At 44.3% G+C, this 14,521-nt stretch overlaps 3 protein-coding genes across 3 annotated transcripts; 1 reads left to right on the top strand and 2 right to left on the bottom strand.

Annotated features, from left to right (window-relative positions):
• Positions 1 to 253: 253 nt before the first annotated feature.
• Positions 254 to 2,111, bottom strand: L199_005869 (uncharacterized protein; the record flags this gene model as incomplete). The annotated part of the gene is made up of 5 exons (XM_064891572.1): positions 254 to 682; positions 748 to 891; positions 960 to 1,690; positions 1,758 to 1,878; positions 1,947 to 2,111. The coding sequence occupies 5 exons, from the start codon at positions 2,109 to 2,111 to the stop codon at positions 254 to 256; spliced, it is 1,590 nt and encodes a 529-aa protein (XP_064747644.1).
• A 7,262-nt stretch (positions 2,112 to 9,373) lies between these two features.
• L199_005868 (uncharacterized protein) lies at positions 9,374 to 10,501 on the top strand (the record flags this gene model as incomplete). Its single annotated transcript, XM_064891571.1, has 2 exons — positions 9,374 to 9,529; positions 9,590 to 10,501. The coding sequence occupies 2 exons, from the start codon at positions 9,374 to 9,376 to the stop codon at positions 10,499 to 10,501; spliced, it is 1,068 nt and encodes a 355-aa protein (XP_064747643.1).
• Positions 10,502 to 13,152: 2,651 nt separating this feature from the next.
• Positions 13,153 to 14,309, bottom strand: L199_005867 (uncharacterized protein; the record flags this gene model as incomplete). The annotated part of the gene is made up of 6 exons (XM_064891570.1): positions 13,153 to 13,263; positions 13,380 to 13,461; positions 13,644 to 13,724; positions 13,795 to 13,952; positions 14,045 to 14,161; positions 14,229 to 14,309. The coding sequence occupies 6 exons, from the start codon at positions 14,307 to 14,309 to the stop codon at positions 13,153 to 13,155; spliced, it is 630 nt and encodes a 209-aa protein (XP_064747642.1).
• Between the last annotated feature and the right edge of the window lie 212 nt (positions 14,310 to 14,521).

The following is a 14,521-nucleotide window of genomic DNA, read 5'->3' as shown; positions in this document are numbered from 1 at the left end:
ACAACACTGAAGGTGAATTCGAGCGGTGCTCGATTGCTTGCACATGGAATATAAGTAGAATGATGATACAATGTCTGTGTAAGATGCATTTGTGCTAAATGGTACAAAGAAATGGTCTGATATGTAATTATATGTATCTACCTGCTTCTATAGTAAGAAATGGCTCAAGTCGTCTACTCGTCTACAAATCTACAACAGCATCCTTCTCAGACTAGCTCGTCACCTTGTAGTTACCCATGCACGCACTATTACCCTAAGCAGTACCTTCAGCTTCCTTGTTATACCCTTCTAAGACCATATCGTTCAGACCCAGATCTTCATTCTGATCGAATGTACGCTCGTACTCTTCGATAGTCATGTTGGGGTCGGGATCAGGAGCGTAGAGATTTTGGAGGTACGAGTTGGACACGGGATCGTCGATGATCAGAGTGAATGGTCTAGAAGCTGAAATACAATCTTTCAAACCTTTTAGGAAAGTTTCGAATTTCCTTTCACCCTTTTGACCTTCGTTATTGATTTGTCCTATACCCGATGTCAAGGAATCTCCAGTCCTGAATACCTTGGTTGACAGTTCGGTATATATCTCGTTGAGTAATCCTTCCAAGGTCGTGAATCGTCCTCCCAAAGTACCGGGTTGAAGGTTGAGGTCGATCTCGGGAATCTCTAAACCTGCTGTATCGGACTATGAGGAAGATGAATTGTGTGAGCGAACAGAAAGGAATGGATTGTTGGGGAGAGCAAGCTCACCTTCAACAGATCTCTACTTAGATCCTCCTCATCTTCAACTTTCAACGTTATTCTCTTCCCCTTGTCTGCTATCGATCCACCAGATTTCACTTCGTTATCCCTATATCCACATGCGAAACAGTTCGCAGCCATGATAATGATGTCCTATTAGGCCATAAAAACAGAATTAGCAGGACGCAATTACGAACTGAGCATCATCTGAGCGAACCCACCTTGAAATAAGGTATATTGACCTGTTGCATCCTAGTTTCAAGCGAATGACCACAACTTGAACATGTCGATGGGAAACTGAATACTTCTTCCGGTAAAACTTCACCATCCTGTTTCCTCCTTTGCTCGAATTCCTCCATACTTGTCAAATTATGTTTCTCATCCAATGGCACTTCACCGTTCTCGGTCTGAACTGGATTCGCATTCCCGTTCTCATCTGGTTGGGCCACCAGGCCAAGTGTGACGTTTTGGTCAAAGGTTCGGTTATACGCTCTCATATTCCATTGAGCATCCGAGGGCGACTCGTTAAAGGCGAAAAATGAATTTCCAGATGGATCATCTAATACCATCGAAAATGGTTTGAAAGGTTTTTCTGCATGTTCCCCTTCTTCTTCGGAGTGTTGAGTGGGCTTCTTTACCTCCTCATCGTCAATTCCAACTCCACCGTCGTCCTCTTCATCTTCCTCCAGATCGATCAAGTCCCTCAAAACACTTAACATTTCATCGATCTTTTTACCCGTCTCTGGATCCATCACTCTCCTGACTGGTTGAGAGATGTTCAAGTCTCGGACGGTATCCCGGATAATACCTTCGACGGTGTTAATCTGACCTCGTCCAGGCGGAATGGTAAGTTGTAAATCTGGGATGGAAAGGGTAGCAAAGTTGGATTTAACTAATTGTCGATTGAGGTCGTCCCTAGTGAGTAAGTGGACAGTGTATACAACACCTTTGGCTATAAATCGTAGATTTATCAGATAAATCTGTTGGATGGCATATACGACAGAGAAGTTTTGACTCACGCTGTATTTCACCAGCACTCTGAATCTCGGTATCTCGATGACCGCAATGATCGCATCTGAAACTGGAGACAACAATTTCTTTGAAGTAGGGAATAGTTGTCAAGAGCAATCTCGTTGTACCCTATTGAAAGTACCAGTCAGTTGATCGATGACTGTACTAACCTGATGATGAGGATTCGTTAAACTTACATTCTCATGACATCGCATACACAGACTTTCAATCTCTTGCATCTGCTTATCTTCATCTTCACCCTCCTCTCCTTTCAGCGCATCCGTTCGATCAGCTACATCTCCTAATGTAGGAAAGAAATTCTCCTTCTGTGTCGTGTTTTCGCCAGATGGTGCGCTAGACATGGTGGCGATCGTCCTTGAATGACCGGGATTGCGTGTTCCTAAGCTTGAGTATTTCGTCAGCTATACCATCACATGATTCGGGACAGTAGAAATTGCGATGTGAGGTAAGGATCAGACATATTAGGCTAATATCGGTTTCACGGCTACTTTCTATTGAGTACTGAAAGTGCTCAAACGCAAATTACATGAACATCATAATTAAGAGAGGGATGTGGATGCGTGTGTATCGAAGGAGCAGCCTGAATTGCAAGTCGTTCACTCACTTCTTGAAGCCGTGAGCTCTGGCTTTGCAAAACCCTGATTCTACAATTCTATGTTGATGTTTCAGCTTAGAAGAACGAGATGCTAACAGCAGGATATGTCAAATCAGACAAGATGAAATTTGACACATTGTCGTTTGTTCAACTTTTTTTGGTCGAGCGTCATCTACGACCTTCTCCACGTTCATTTGATTCCGGCTATGCCACGTGTCACACACGACCCACGACCTTATTGCCGATTGTTGTGGCACTCCATCCTGACAGTATTGGAGAATGGTAAAAAGATATCCTATGACCTCTGTCTCTCAACCATGGGCATGACGAACGTAAGGGACTGGTCTCATTGGTAGATTACCTTATGTCAGATAGCTGGTATCCTTGGCCGGGTCCGCTTCAATCATTGTATCCCCGACGCCATCCTCTTAATGAGCAGGCTCCGGCCCGCCCGGACCAACTTCACATCAAGCCTATAGTGATGCCTTTTCACTGTAGCACGTCCACATCTCATCTCCAATCAAGCTCCATATCCTATCCCCATCAGGCAAGATATCTCACTACTCAGTACACGGATGTTGATTATCTCACCCATGTTCTCAGACTAGCAGATTTACTTCCGCGATTACGATTATCTTACCACCGTGACAAGCCCTCTATGCAACCACACCTACGTACCCGTTACCTACCCCATGAGTTACCCGACCATGTGATAGTTTCATAACGTCATAGATAACGCCTCTTCCAATGTTGTACGACGATATGAGATTCACAGACGGAAACAGCGGTTGAAGACGGTTATCATATCAACAGATCGCAAGGTGTGGCGTCTTGATATTGCTTTCACATGCTCACAGGGATGATGGAGTACGAAAAGCTTTGGCCATCGATCATGACTCTTCGTACGTAGCTTCTGACAGACGGGCCAGTGTTCATTGTGTGATTTGTCCGTCCTGTCTCACGCATTGACGCAATGAGCATCTGATGGAGATCCCAAAGACCGAAGTGGAGTTCACTCCACTTTTCAGCTGATTCGCGCCTCCCTTCGGCTTTCCCTCTGCACCAAGCGGTCGGTACGTCGTGAAAGATCCTCATAGGCCCGGAGGCCCGACTCCCGGTTTCTGACATCCATCCGATCCGAGCTTCTGTCTACTTCCAATTTACCAACATCTTCTGTCATCGTAGCAAGGCATCATCTCCTGGACGACGATAGTATTAGGACGTCACTCAGCAAATCAAGGACGTTCCTTGTAAAGGACGTTCCTTGTAGAACCTCTATGCAGCTGGGTGAGCAGGATAGACCGCGATGTCACCTAGTGAACAGGCCATCTCCGACATGGGTACAGAATCTGCTTCCCTTTCTTTCTTCTCTCGGTGATACATGTTATGCACAACTCGCTATCATACGTCCAGATGCGACATGCCTCAAAATCTATATCCGAATGCGAGCCATCAGGAATCAACACCGGACGTCATATTTTTTGACAAGTGCCACCAATGCGTCTGTATGCTGTGCCGACCGAATTAACCTCTCGCACTTTGAGGCTCATGACAGATCCAAACACAAGGATGGTTAGTTCATTACTCTGTAGTTAAGTCACGCAATCGCTCGTCCTCTTCTTCTTCCAGACATATACGCCGAATTAAACCGACCAGTGCATAACACCGTATCAGTCGTTTCGCACAAAGGAGTTTACTCGGAGCTACTATTTAACTATTGATCCCGGAGATCTCTGAAACTACGTTTATTCACTAGACCATCCCGCCCTATCTTGAATCCGAAAGCTTAGGATACAATCGACAGCGAGAGCTCTTGGGGCTCTTCAAACGATACTGATGAAACTGGAGCGGATATATATCCAACCGGTGCAATCACGATCACTGAAACGTTGGGGATGTTCGAAATACAAACTAGGCTAAGTGAAAGGATACCATGGCCATTAGAAAGTATCAAAAGGAACCGCAAGGGCACGGATTTCACTTTTCTTACGTTGAATGGGGCGTGTACCTGAAGATCCTTTTCAATCGAACTTTTAAAGATCGCAAAGAACCTCTCAGACGGTACATGCAGAATGAGCTTGAGAGCAAAGGGGTTGAGGTAGTGACAGGTTGGCATAAAGGCTGGACAGCGGCTCGAGCATGAGCATGAGCATGTACCTTTGCGACACAGTAAAAACAAGTTTTATCATGGGGATCTATCCTCTCGGAGATGGAAGCATCGTATCGCCGACCGAGTACGTGATACTGAATGTGTATCGACTTACAACCGGTCCGAGATGAACAATATCAAGGCATTCACTGTGCGATAAAAGGTTATGGGCCATCTGGCAGGTACGGTAGTACAGCGCTCTATTGAAAGCAATGACTCTGAGCTTAGGGTTTGCCGAAATATCAAAAGGAGGGGTTACTCACTACCCTGGGTCTGCGTGTGTGTACTGAATTGTTCCTGAAAGAGCATTGATGTTACGCTGGACTACCCTCAAGGAGACATACGATACATGATCATCGATGGAACATGCACGGAGGATACGATTTATGTCGTGATTGGAGGAGCTCGTACTGTAAAACCGATCACAACACGACGAATGAATGCTTAGTCATCATCGTCTATCAGATGGCCTCTCATGTGAATACAGGTGTTACATATCGATCGCATAACAGAGAATGAGGGTTCTAAGTCCCAAACGAAGTTACAAGCTTGAGGCAAAGCGGACAACATTCGGGATACAAACGAACTGCAGTTTCCCATGCCAGTTCGAAAAACTAGATCCGAAAAGGAACCATCCGCTATCCCTTGTGACAGAGGAAAACCCTTGATTAATCGAGTCAAACGAAATTTTCGCCACATGTAAACAAACATAATTAACGGCATGACCAAATTGTATCGCACCTAGAAGGGAGATTGAGATGTAGGATGATCTGGCTCGCTCGGTGTATCATTCAGACGACACCATACCAATGGTAAGGGGACCTCGGTATCTCGAACTGAGAGAACTTCGTATTCGTACTTCGTACACTCCAAGGTGTCAGCAATAGATCTGGTGACGGATGAGCAAGAATTTATCTAATCTGTCTTGTCATTGTCTCGCTTTGCCACACCATTTGTCCACGGGGTTAAGGCCGTAAGGCGTGGGTACACATCGGGATTAACAATGAGCGATTCCAATCGTTCTTTTCATTTCTTTTCCGAACCGAGACATTCGCTGTCATGTCATTCCCATGTCATTGCATTTCTTTGGATCACCGTGAAACCGAGACATAGCCAATACGAAAAGCCAAGAACGAAAAGAACATTCCACCGTTTCATGCATTCGCGATGCTCGAAGTAACCGCGCTTAAAAAAGCTGACCACGCCTCTTTGATTGTGCTTTTGCTTGTCGTGTCTGCTTCCGGCTCTTCCCCGAGATTGCTTTTAGGTTGCGTGTGCGATTGTTCTGATTACGAAATGGCGTTTCAATCTCGAAACGGACGTGGGAAAGAACGGCGGATAAACCGCTGGAAATGGAATTCAAGGAGTTAACCCATATGCATACTTCCATGGGTGAACCGATCGAATTTTTCATATCTTCGGGATCATCTTTGAGGAATGGTGTTGCGCCTATAGGCGATGATGACAAATGCGTGTACATGTACATAAACGAACAATGTTGAGACGTGGGAACAAACTACGTGGATGTCCAGCCAAGTAACTACAATTACTAGCATAAATATCGTGTGAGCCTGTGTGTGTAAGCGAGCTCATCTCATTTGACGAGGTTCAACCCAACAACTGTAAACGTTAACGTACATGGCTGATGGCCGTCGTCGATCGTCTTTGAAGTTGGAATGTTTATGCGATGCACAAGCGTGGTACGGTATTTGGCGGGTCAAACATGTCTCGCAGAACATCATTCCATGTGCACCCAATCAAGGATTTAGCGGTGTACCAATTAAACCGAAAGATCCACCTGTTGCTTTACATACAGAGCATACATATGCTGAGCCCCATGATCCCATTTTGCTTGTTGATAGAGAGGCGCACAGCTCAATAAGATCATGGTGCATCATGATCATGTATCTGTCTGTGGGTATAACCGGTCCGATGATAGACCCTGAGATCGATTTTACCCTTTTCATCCTCCTGATCCCGATGTTTAAATCCTTAGCTGAACTTACCAATCGAGTGGAGCATGGTGCATCTGTTACCATTCCGGGGTTGACGGAATGCAGGAAAGTATTCTCCGAAAGGTCAAAACCCGCATTTTTACCCAACTACGTCGTTTTCTGTTTATCCCCAAATCCGGGTGACGTTGAGTAACCTCATTTCACCAGAGCCTAATTGCAGCTGAGCTCCAAGACGCTTAGACGACCATTACGAGAGATATGTCTATTCTGCACAGTCAGACAATCGCTTGTGTGGTTTCTCTTATCCGGCCGGGATTTGACATCAAGATCGGAATGGGGCAATCCCATACCAGGATTTGTATGTATGGAGATTCATCGGTTGTTCCCAAAAACAGTTGTCTCGCTGTTACAGAAATGAACTGAATCGAATCGGAAAATAGTCAAGAAGATCGATTCCCTTTTTCTGTTGTTTACCGCCTTTCCCTCTTATGGCCGCACTCACCCGAGGTCCATCGCATTCCAATTATCCCATTCCCAGTGAGACAACGAAAAATAAGGAGGACGAGAGACATCAACAAACGACCAGTGAGACTACATGACATAGTTCTTTTTGAGTCAATCGATCTTCGGTCTTCTAATACCTCGTAGCTTTTCAACATCCGAACCAACGGGGACAACACTTCGTAGTAGATGTCTTTTGTTGTTGATACGAGTGGGTTGGACAAAAGAATCCGATCGCTCGCTCAATTTTTCCTTTTTAACCGCCCTGCCCTTCTTTCTTTCTATCTTTTAGTTTAGACCCTAAAAAAACTTACCATACCAATTAGTTTATATAAAAGACCTAACCCAATCCAATCCTATTTCATCCAATATCCAGCTCCGCAAAACCAATCTATCATAGAAACACAACATCATCGATTCCTCTCTACATACATTCGCAGTGCCAGCGCTCCAATCATCATTGTGTATAAATCGATTCAACTCAACCCAAACGCATCTCAACAACGCACAGACCTCACCAAGAACATTAAAACTTAGGAACAAGGTTCTCTTTCAAAACATATATATAACATCGCGCGACATACAGTAGTAGAACCAGGATCACTTCATTTACACGCATAGTTTACAAGACCACCAAAGCATACTTCCATTCACCATCCCTACCAAAGAGCATTTCGTCGCTATCACATACAACCAGATCGATTCTATGGAAAGCGGCAAAAGATCGAATATCGAAAAGGTGAGTGTCAGCGTCATTTGTCATGTCTTGTCTTGGTGTTTTGAGATCAGCCGAATGAAACCCGTCAAGATCTTCTTGCGTACTCCTGCTTTTTTTTGTTCTCACAATTGGCGATTGAGTGGATTTTGTCTTTTTCCCATTCTTTCAATTCGATTCAACCTTTTCTTTCATTTGGTTTCGTCTTTGTCTTTTGACAATGAACCATAATCCTTTTCCATTCCCATCAATCTTATCCACCTGCATATCCGTCAGACTCGGTGGCGCCAAAATGAGCCCAAGTCGATCGATCGACAGTCAGATAGACGGATCATTGATGTTACAGGATATGTCCATGCATTCCCGGACTGTTAGCGTTGTGTGTACCCTTCCCTCCTCACGATTGATGCGCTTAGACGCCTATCTTTTCAATGACGGCTTTTGTTACTACCTTGCTTCGTCCCCTTTTCCCTTTCCTCTTCCATCTTTCCGACGTGTTTGAAAGCATAATTTTATCTTTGATTTTTTGATCTTGATCTTCTTCGAACCGGGTTTGGCGGGATTAGGGTGATCACATTATCACTCTGTCCTGTCGATCTTGGCCTATTCCCCTCGGTCTCATGATAGTTGCGCCATCCATCAATCGATGTTGTCCTTATCATCAGATCAATGATGAATGGCGATTGTCATTGTTGATGACGCACGGGGTTACCTTGTTACACCTTCCGGCCGGGACCACATTGTCCCTTTTCTTTTCTTTTCCCCCACTCCTTTTGTATCGTCCTTTGGTTTCAACCTGCACATCATACACGCGCGTTCATCGCTTTAGAGGGTGATACCTCTTAAGATAGTCCAGCTGTGTGTGTGTATTGTTGATGAATCATTGACCCCAAGTGGGGTTGGATGGGTTGGGTTGGCATTGCAAAAAGAAGATGCTCTGTCTGTGATCCATCTGATTGACGTTTGGGGCGTGGTCATGGGAAGACTACTACTACTTTGTATCTTGTGTTCCATTGCTTGCTTCATTACCTGCTCTCGCTTTGACAAGCAACGCCTCATCCATCATTATAGCTCACTACCCCCTTTCCTGTTTTACTTCTTTTGCGAAAAACTTCACCATCTCTTCATCTAATTTCATCTTTTCCTCGCTCCATCTTAACTCCTCCTTTTGCCGCTTTTTCAATCGGTTTTCTCCTTTTCGATTTAATCACTTATTCAACCCTCATTATCAATTTCAAGCCGGTAGTGCCGGGTGGGACATTGAGACGTACTCTTTCATACCTTGTTACACTCTAGCTTGAATCCTATCTGATTCCTACAAATCTTTTTTTCCCTTTCCACTGTTTCCCCCCAGTCATCTTTTCTTACTCGTATCATCACGATCCGATCTGGCCACCCTTGTTAACCCGCACCCATCGTTGCCATATCACATCACATCATGTCTCGTCTGCTTCCTGTGAGACTCATATATAATTCAACCTTCATCCTTGAATCTATTCCATTCGCCTTCTGATTAATCAAAAGCTGACTCATCAATTCCTGTGTATCCATCTTAGCTTATTCGAAGACCCTCAGCTCATCTAGAATCGTTATCATCTACATCAACATCATCGTCATCAACGTCTGCTTCAAGGATCAATAGACCTTCTTCTTCCACGTCCACGTCCACTCAACCAACTCGCCCAACAATGTCTTCTTCATCCTCCGCCGCTATCCCCGCTTACCGACCCAGTAGCTCAACCCCACCATCGGGTAAGCGAAAGGTTACCAAACCTGCTGGATCTAGATCATCGCAAGATCCCTTTTACGGACACGAGGAAACGGCAGTGATGTCTGCTCGATTCGTGAGTCTACCTCATAGTATCCTTTAATCAAAGGACATCTCGCTAATCTCTACTCCACAGATCACCTCCCTCTTCCAATGTCCCAACATACCTGCCGCTACCGCTCCAGGTGCCCCCACACCCACACTTGCTCACTTCGTCGCCTACGCTTTACATCGTACACGACTACCTTCGGTTGTCACCTTTGCCGCGTTGATGCTCCTCTCAAGACTAAAACAGCGATATCCTGCTGCTCGAGGATCATCGGGCCATCGATTGTTCATCTCCGCTTTCATGATCGCTTCCAAAGTTATTTGTGACGACACCTACTCCAACCAATCGTGGAGTATCGTCGCCCAGAAGATGTTCGCCCTCAAGGAGATCAACCAGATGGAAAGGGAGATGTGCGGTTACTTAGAGTGGAACTTGAACGTAGCTGGTGATGAGATTGCCAGCTTTGAAGCTAAGATCCGATCAGAACATGGTCCCAAAGCCATCGCAAGAGCTTCATCTGCCTCTTCCTCTTCAGAAGGATCAGTCATCGTACCTTCACCTGTTGTGTCTGCTTCTCGATCTTACCCCACACCCGAGACCACCCCAGATCCTCAACCTTCATCAAGACCTATTCGAGCTGTACCATCTCCATACAAATCAAGATCAACTTACCAACCTCAAATACCGACCGCAGCCAGCCATCAGGCAGCATTTCCTTCCCCACCAATTTCACCAGTTACACATCACTCCTCCCCCCATCCACCGCATTTCACCTCTTCCGCAAGCTCTTCACTCCAATCTTCACCGGCATCAGATGACTGTAAGACTCCGTCCCCAGTCACTCTAACCGGCCATCATCACCCTCATCACAAATCATCGTCGTCAAATCGACACCCTACAAAAGGGTTTGATATGACTAGAGCTTTCGAATCGAGGTCGAGATCACATGCTGTCAACGTTCACTTATCAGGTGAACCAATACATGTTGGTGGATGGTAGTGTCAGTTTTGGATTTGTTTTTCGCATCATACAGAATTCTTAATCATATTCACAATATATACCCTTGCATTCATCCCACCCAATTCATATTCGTTGTATAAAGAGTTATCTATTCAAACATCACATCATATCATTCGGTCTGAGCTGTCAATTCACTCATGTACATAGTTTATATACAATATATACATAGGGGAAATTTGTCTGTTCTACTTTTCCGTCTTTTTTAATATAGTCAACTTAATGCTTCATTGCTAATGCTATTGCTCATTGCTAAGTAAACAAAGGAAATGAATAAATGATTAAATCGCACTACTTTTACTGTTGCTGCTATTGCTACTGCATACGTGTCATACGAAGCACTACTGACATGCGAATGATACACGTAGGAATCGGCAAGGTAGAATTAAAAATAGATAGATAATTGATAATGTCAATTACAAGATAAGTTTTACCAACATGAGGTAGACCTTGATCGGCATTTGAAGTGGTACGTATGAGATTAGTACACCAAACTTAGGTATATATTGAGAAGTACGATGTTTGTTCGAATTAGAAGATCGACGAGATCAAAATGATGAGGAAGATTACGAATCCGAATCATATGAGTTATTCCCATGAATCTTAATGCTATATTTTTATACTTGTTTGTCTCTGTGTGTCTCACAAGACGTCATGGGATTTTGACGATTGGTTGTACCGAATAAGAACAACTATGACAGAGTATGGCAATGAATGATGAACGATAAGCATGAGCATGAGTACGAGTGTAAACCCAATCCAGTGGTTTTGGTTTGAACAGAACTCATATCAAATGATCATCGTGTTCATCATGAGCCTTGATTCCCTCGAAACAAGTAGTCCAGACTTCATTGAATTTCATTTAATGATCCCATGCGAAATTTTTTATGCTTTGTTGTGCCGATTGAATGAATGTATTCTCATCATTCCTCCTGTGTGCTGTAAATGAAATTCCAGAACAACAAACAACAAACAGATTATCTCGCTTGACCAGACTGCTTGCTCGTTAATGAGTTAAAGGTAGAAAACATCCTCGACCTGTCTCTCTTGGTAAAATGTAAAGTTGATTCCCATCTCAAAGCCCGACAGTAAAAGTAGGAGTGAGATCTGGATCTCATTCATTTCTGTGTTAACGTTCCAAGCGAGTGAGATTATGAAGTGGATTGGATTGAATTGGAGGAGCTCAGATACATAAGTTACCCATACTCGAAATCGTACGAATATCATCTACCATCAAATTACAACTGCCCCTCAATTGTAGATTCCAGCTACCAATTTCTTTGATAGCGTCATAACGTCATTGCTTCAAGGTTCTCGGTTACTGCAAATCTTGTTGTCGTGTCATTATTTCTTTCACATGGATTTATTAAGATGGAAATGATAGCGATGAAGTATGAAGTCATTCCTGGCTTGTTACGGCCGTTGATTGAACGCGATTTTCGATAGTCTATATCGGGTTAGTCCAATTCATCATAAGGTATCGAGCGGCACCTAATGTAAACAGCGGAACCATTCTATCTCCAACATTTCTCGTACCAATCACCAGCCAGTTACCCAATCCATGGATGTTATAAGGCTTCGGAATGGCGTTTTTGAGGAGTAAGTTAGTGTCAAATCTAATCTCAAGATCTATCGTCTTCAATGTCGGCTCCATCCCCTCCCATCCTCAGCGAGAGCTTGCTTTGGGGTAGATCTGGATAGATACGAAGTACAGTTTTGCCGGATCGGTTTACTTCGGTGTTCTATCAGCAGGAGATGAGATGGGAGGTAAATTATCGCCTTACACCAACAATGTAAGGAGGTCGACGCGATCGTCAACTGCACCAATTGAGATCTTATCTGATTTTGGAGTGGGTATGATCTCGGCGCTGCGCCATGGAACGAGATCTTGACAGTCTGCCGCACTATATTCTTATACTGGAAAGATCATCGTATCATAACAAAGAGTGCATACGCTTCCATTCTGATGAAGTAGTGTGTCTCTATCTCAAGTTCACAATATGTATATCATCGGCTTATCCCAGTGGTCATCAATCTCCTCAGCGTTGGTGGTCAGCCAGCTCTGTAATTATCACGGCATATCGCATGGCCTTTTACGCATATGTACGTCAATGGAATAGATTCTGGATAAGTTAGTACTCAGCCAAGTAAATCCAAAGATGAACGAAGTACGACCTGTTTCTTTGTGTCGTACTTCAAAATATTCGAACACTATGGCTCGGGCTTGAGCACCCGATCCGGCCGATTGGACGTAACATATCATGTTGCTTACCAAAAGTCAATGCTCTTGCCGAGTACATATGACGAGGGGACATGTCAACTAAGAGCAAGAATGGACGTCGTCCGTGCTCGTTCCCGGTTCCTTATCAGCTGAGACAACAGGTATGTACGTCAAGAAGATATCCCGAACTTCATATGCAGATTCGGACAAATGTCGAAGAGAGATTGATCTTCTTCGACCAACACCACCAACTCCACTGGGACAACTTCGACCTTTCTGGCGGAATCGACGCAAGTAGGTCAGAAATGATGAAGCACTGACGTGGCGCTAAATTGACTGGAATGGTATCGAAATGACATCCATTTATACAACATTGTTTCTTCTAAGATCAATTCTAGCCTAGTAAATCGATTTACCAACCAGCTGGAACTTCCGCTCGTCCAGCTCCACCCGCAACAGCTCCAGCCGCGATATTGTCCTTAGGAGGTTCGGGACGTCTGTATTCGACTTTGTCCACTTTGACCTGCACGAAACACAATTTCATCCAGTCAGATCAAACCGAACCAAACCAAACCAGTTCCTGTACATCTCGTAGGGAAGGAGACCAGAGTTAAGTAAATTGTATGAACGGAAACTCACTTCCCCTTCCACTAGTTGGTACACGTATGTGACGATCACTGGACCCTGAATGTCCATCAAGGCGAAAGAGGGTGTTGCGTCGCTACATACAGAGGATAGAGGGTGTTAGCAACCTCTTGACGGATATGACGGTTACCAAGAACGAAGAACAGGTGATGATATCGTTCAGTCCATTGTAATGATGAAAGCTTTATCGTGACATGTCGCATGACATTGATCTATATGCGATGAATTGGGTGGAAAAAAAGAGACTTTTACACTTACCCATTCCATAATCCACTCCATGCTCCTGTTGCAGATCCAGGATTCACAAAGAATCTACCTTCGAATTCGAATGCTTCGAAACTATTGATTCATCAGTACGGTGCGATGCATCACTAGACCCTGAGGGTATTTAATCCCCTTTCGAACTCACCGATGAGTACCACCACTTATCAAAACATCCACATCCATTTGCCTCGCCAACGCAGCTAACATATCTGCATCTCCGGCAGGGACGATCTGTTGGCCGTGGACGACGCCTATTCGGAGTGATTGATGGGGGATAGTGAGTGATAAAGGGAAATGAGTGTTCTACAGCAATAATGCATAACGTGTAACGAAAGCAAGTAAGCTGGAGATCATAAACACCTTCTCTGGTGAGTGTTAATGGCAGTGAAACCCACCTCGTCAAATTCTCCTCTTACGACGTGAACCTCGGGAGCAATCGTCCGTAGATAATCATATGTCTCTTTATCACAAACGTTGCCTGTACATATGATCTGGCCTATCTTGCCTGGAACCTGAGACAATCATGCTCTATGTTAGCTTTATGATAAATCTGATTACAGATGATAAGCTACCACGCACTAGTAGTTTCTTGAACTTCGCTGGGAGATCATGCGTGAGAGTGGGTATGTGAAGATCACCAATGACTAGTACGAGGACCATCTTGAGTGTTGTCTGTCGGGATGATCCTTCCTATAACTTTGCCGGGTTTTCGTCTTCCCGCTCTCTGTATTGATCCGACTTTGGCTTTGTTGTGGAGTATGTGTTGGTCGGTACAGTAGATTCGAGAGTGCTCTACAACTGTATAGGGTTGCTTGTCGTGATCTACAGCTCTGACAACAAACACCGCACGTATTCGCATCATTGGGTATTGT

The sequence above is a fragment of the Kwoniella botswanensis genome, chromosome 1 (assembly GCF_036426115.1).
Source record: "Kwoniella botswanensis chromosome 1, complete sequence".
Classification (NCBI taxonomy): domain Eukaryota; kingdom Fungi; phylum Basidiomycota; class Tremellomycetes; order Tremellales; family Cryptococcaceae; genus Kwoniella; species Kwoniella botswanensis.
Note: the sequence above shows the minus strand (reverse complement) of the source record. Positions and strands in the feature narration are given on the sequence as shown.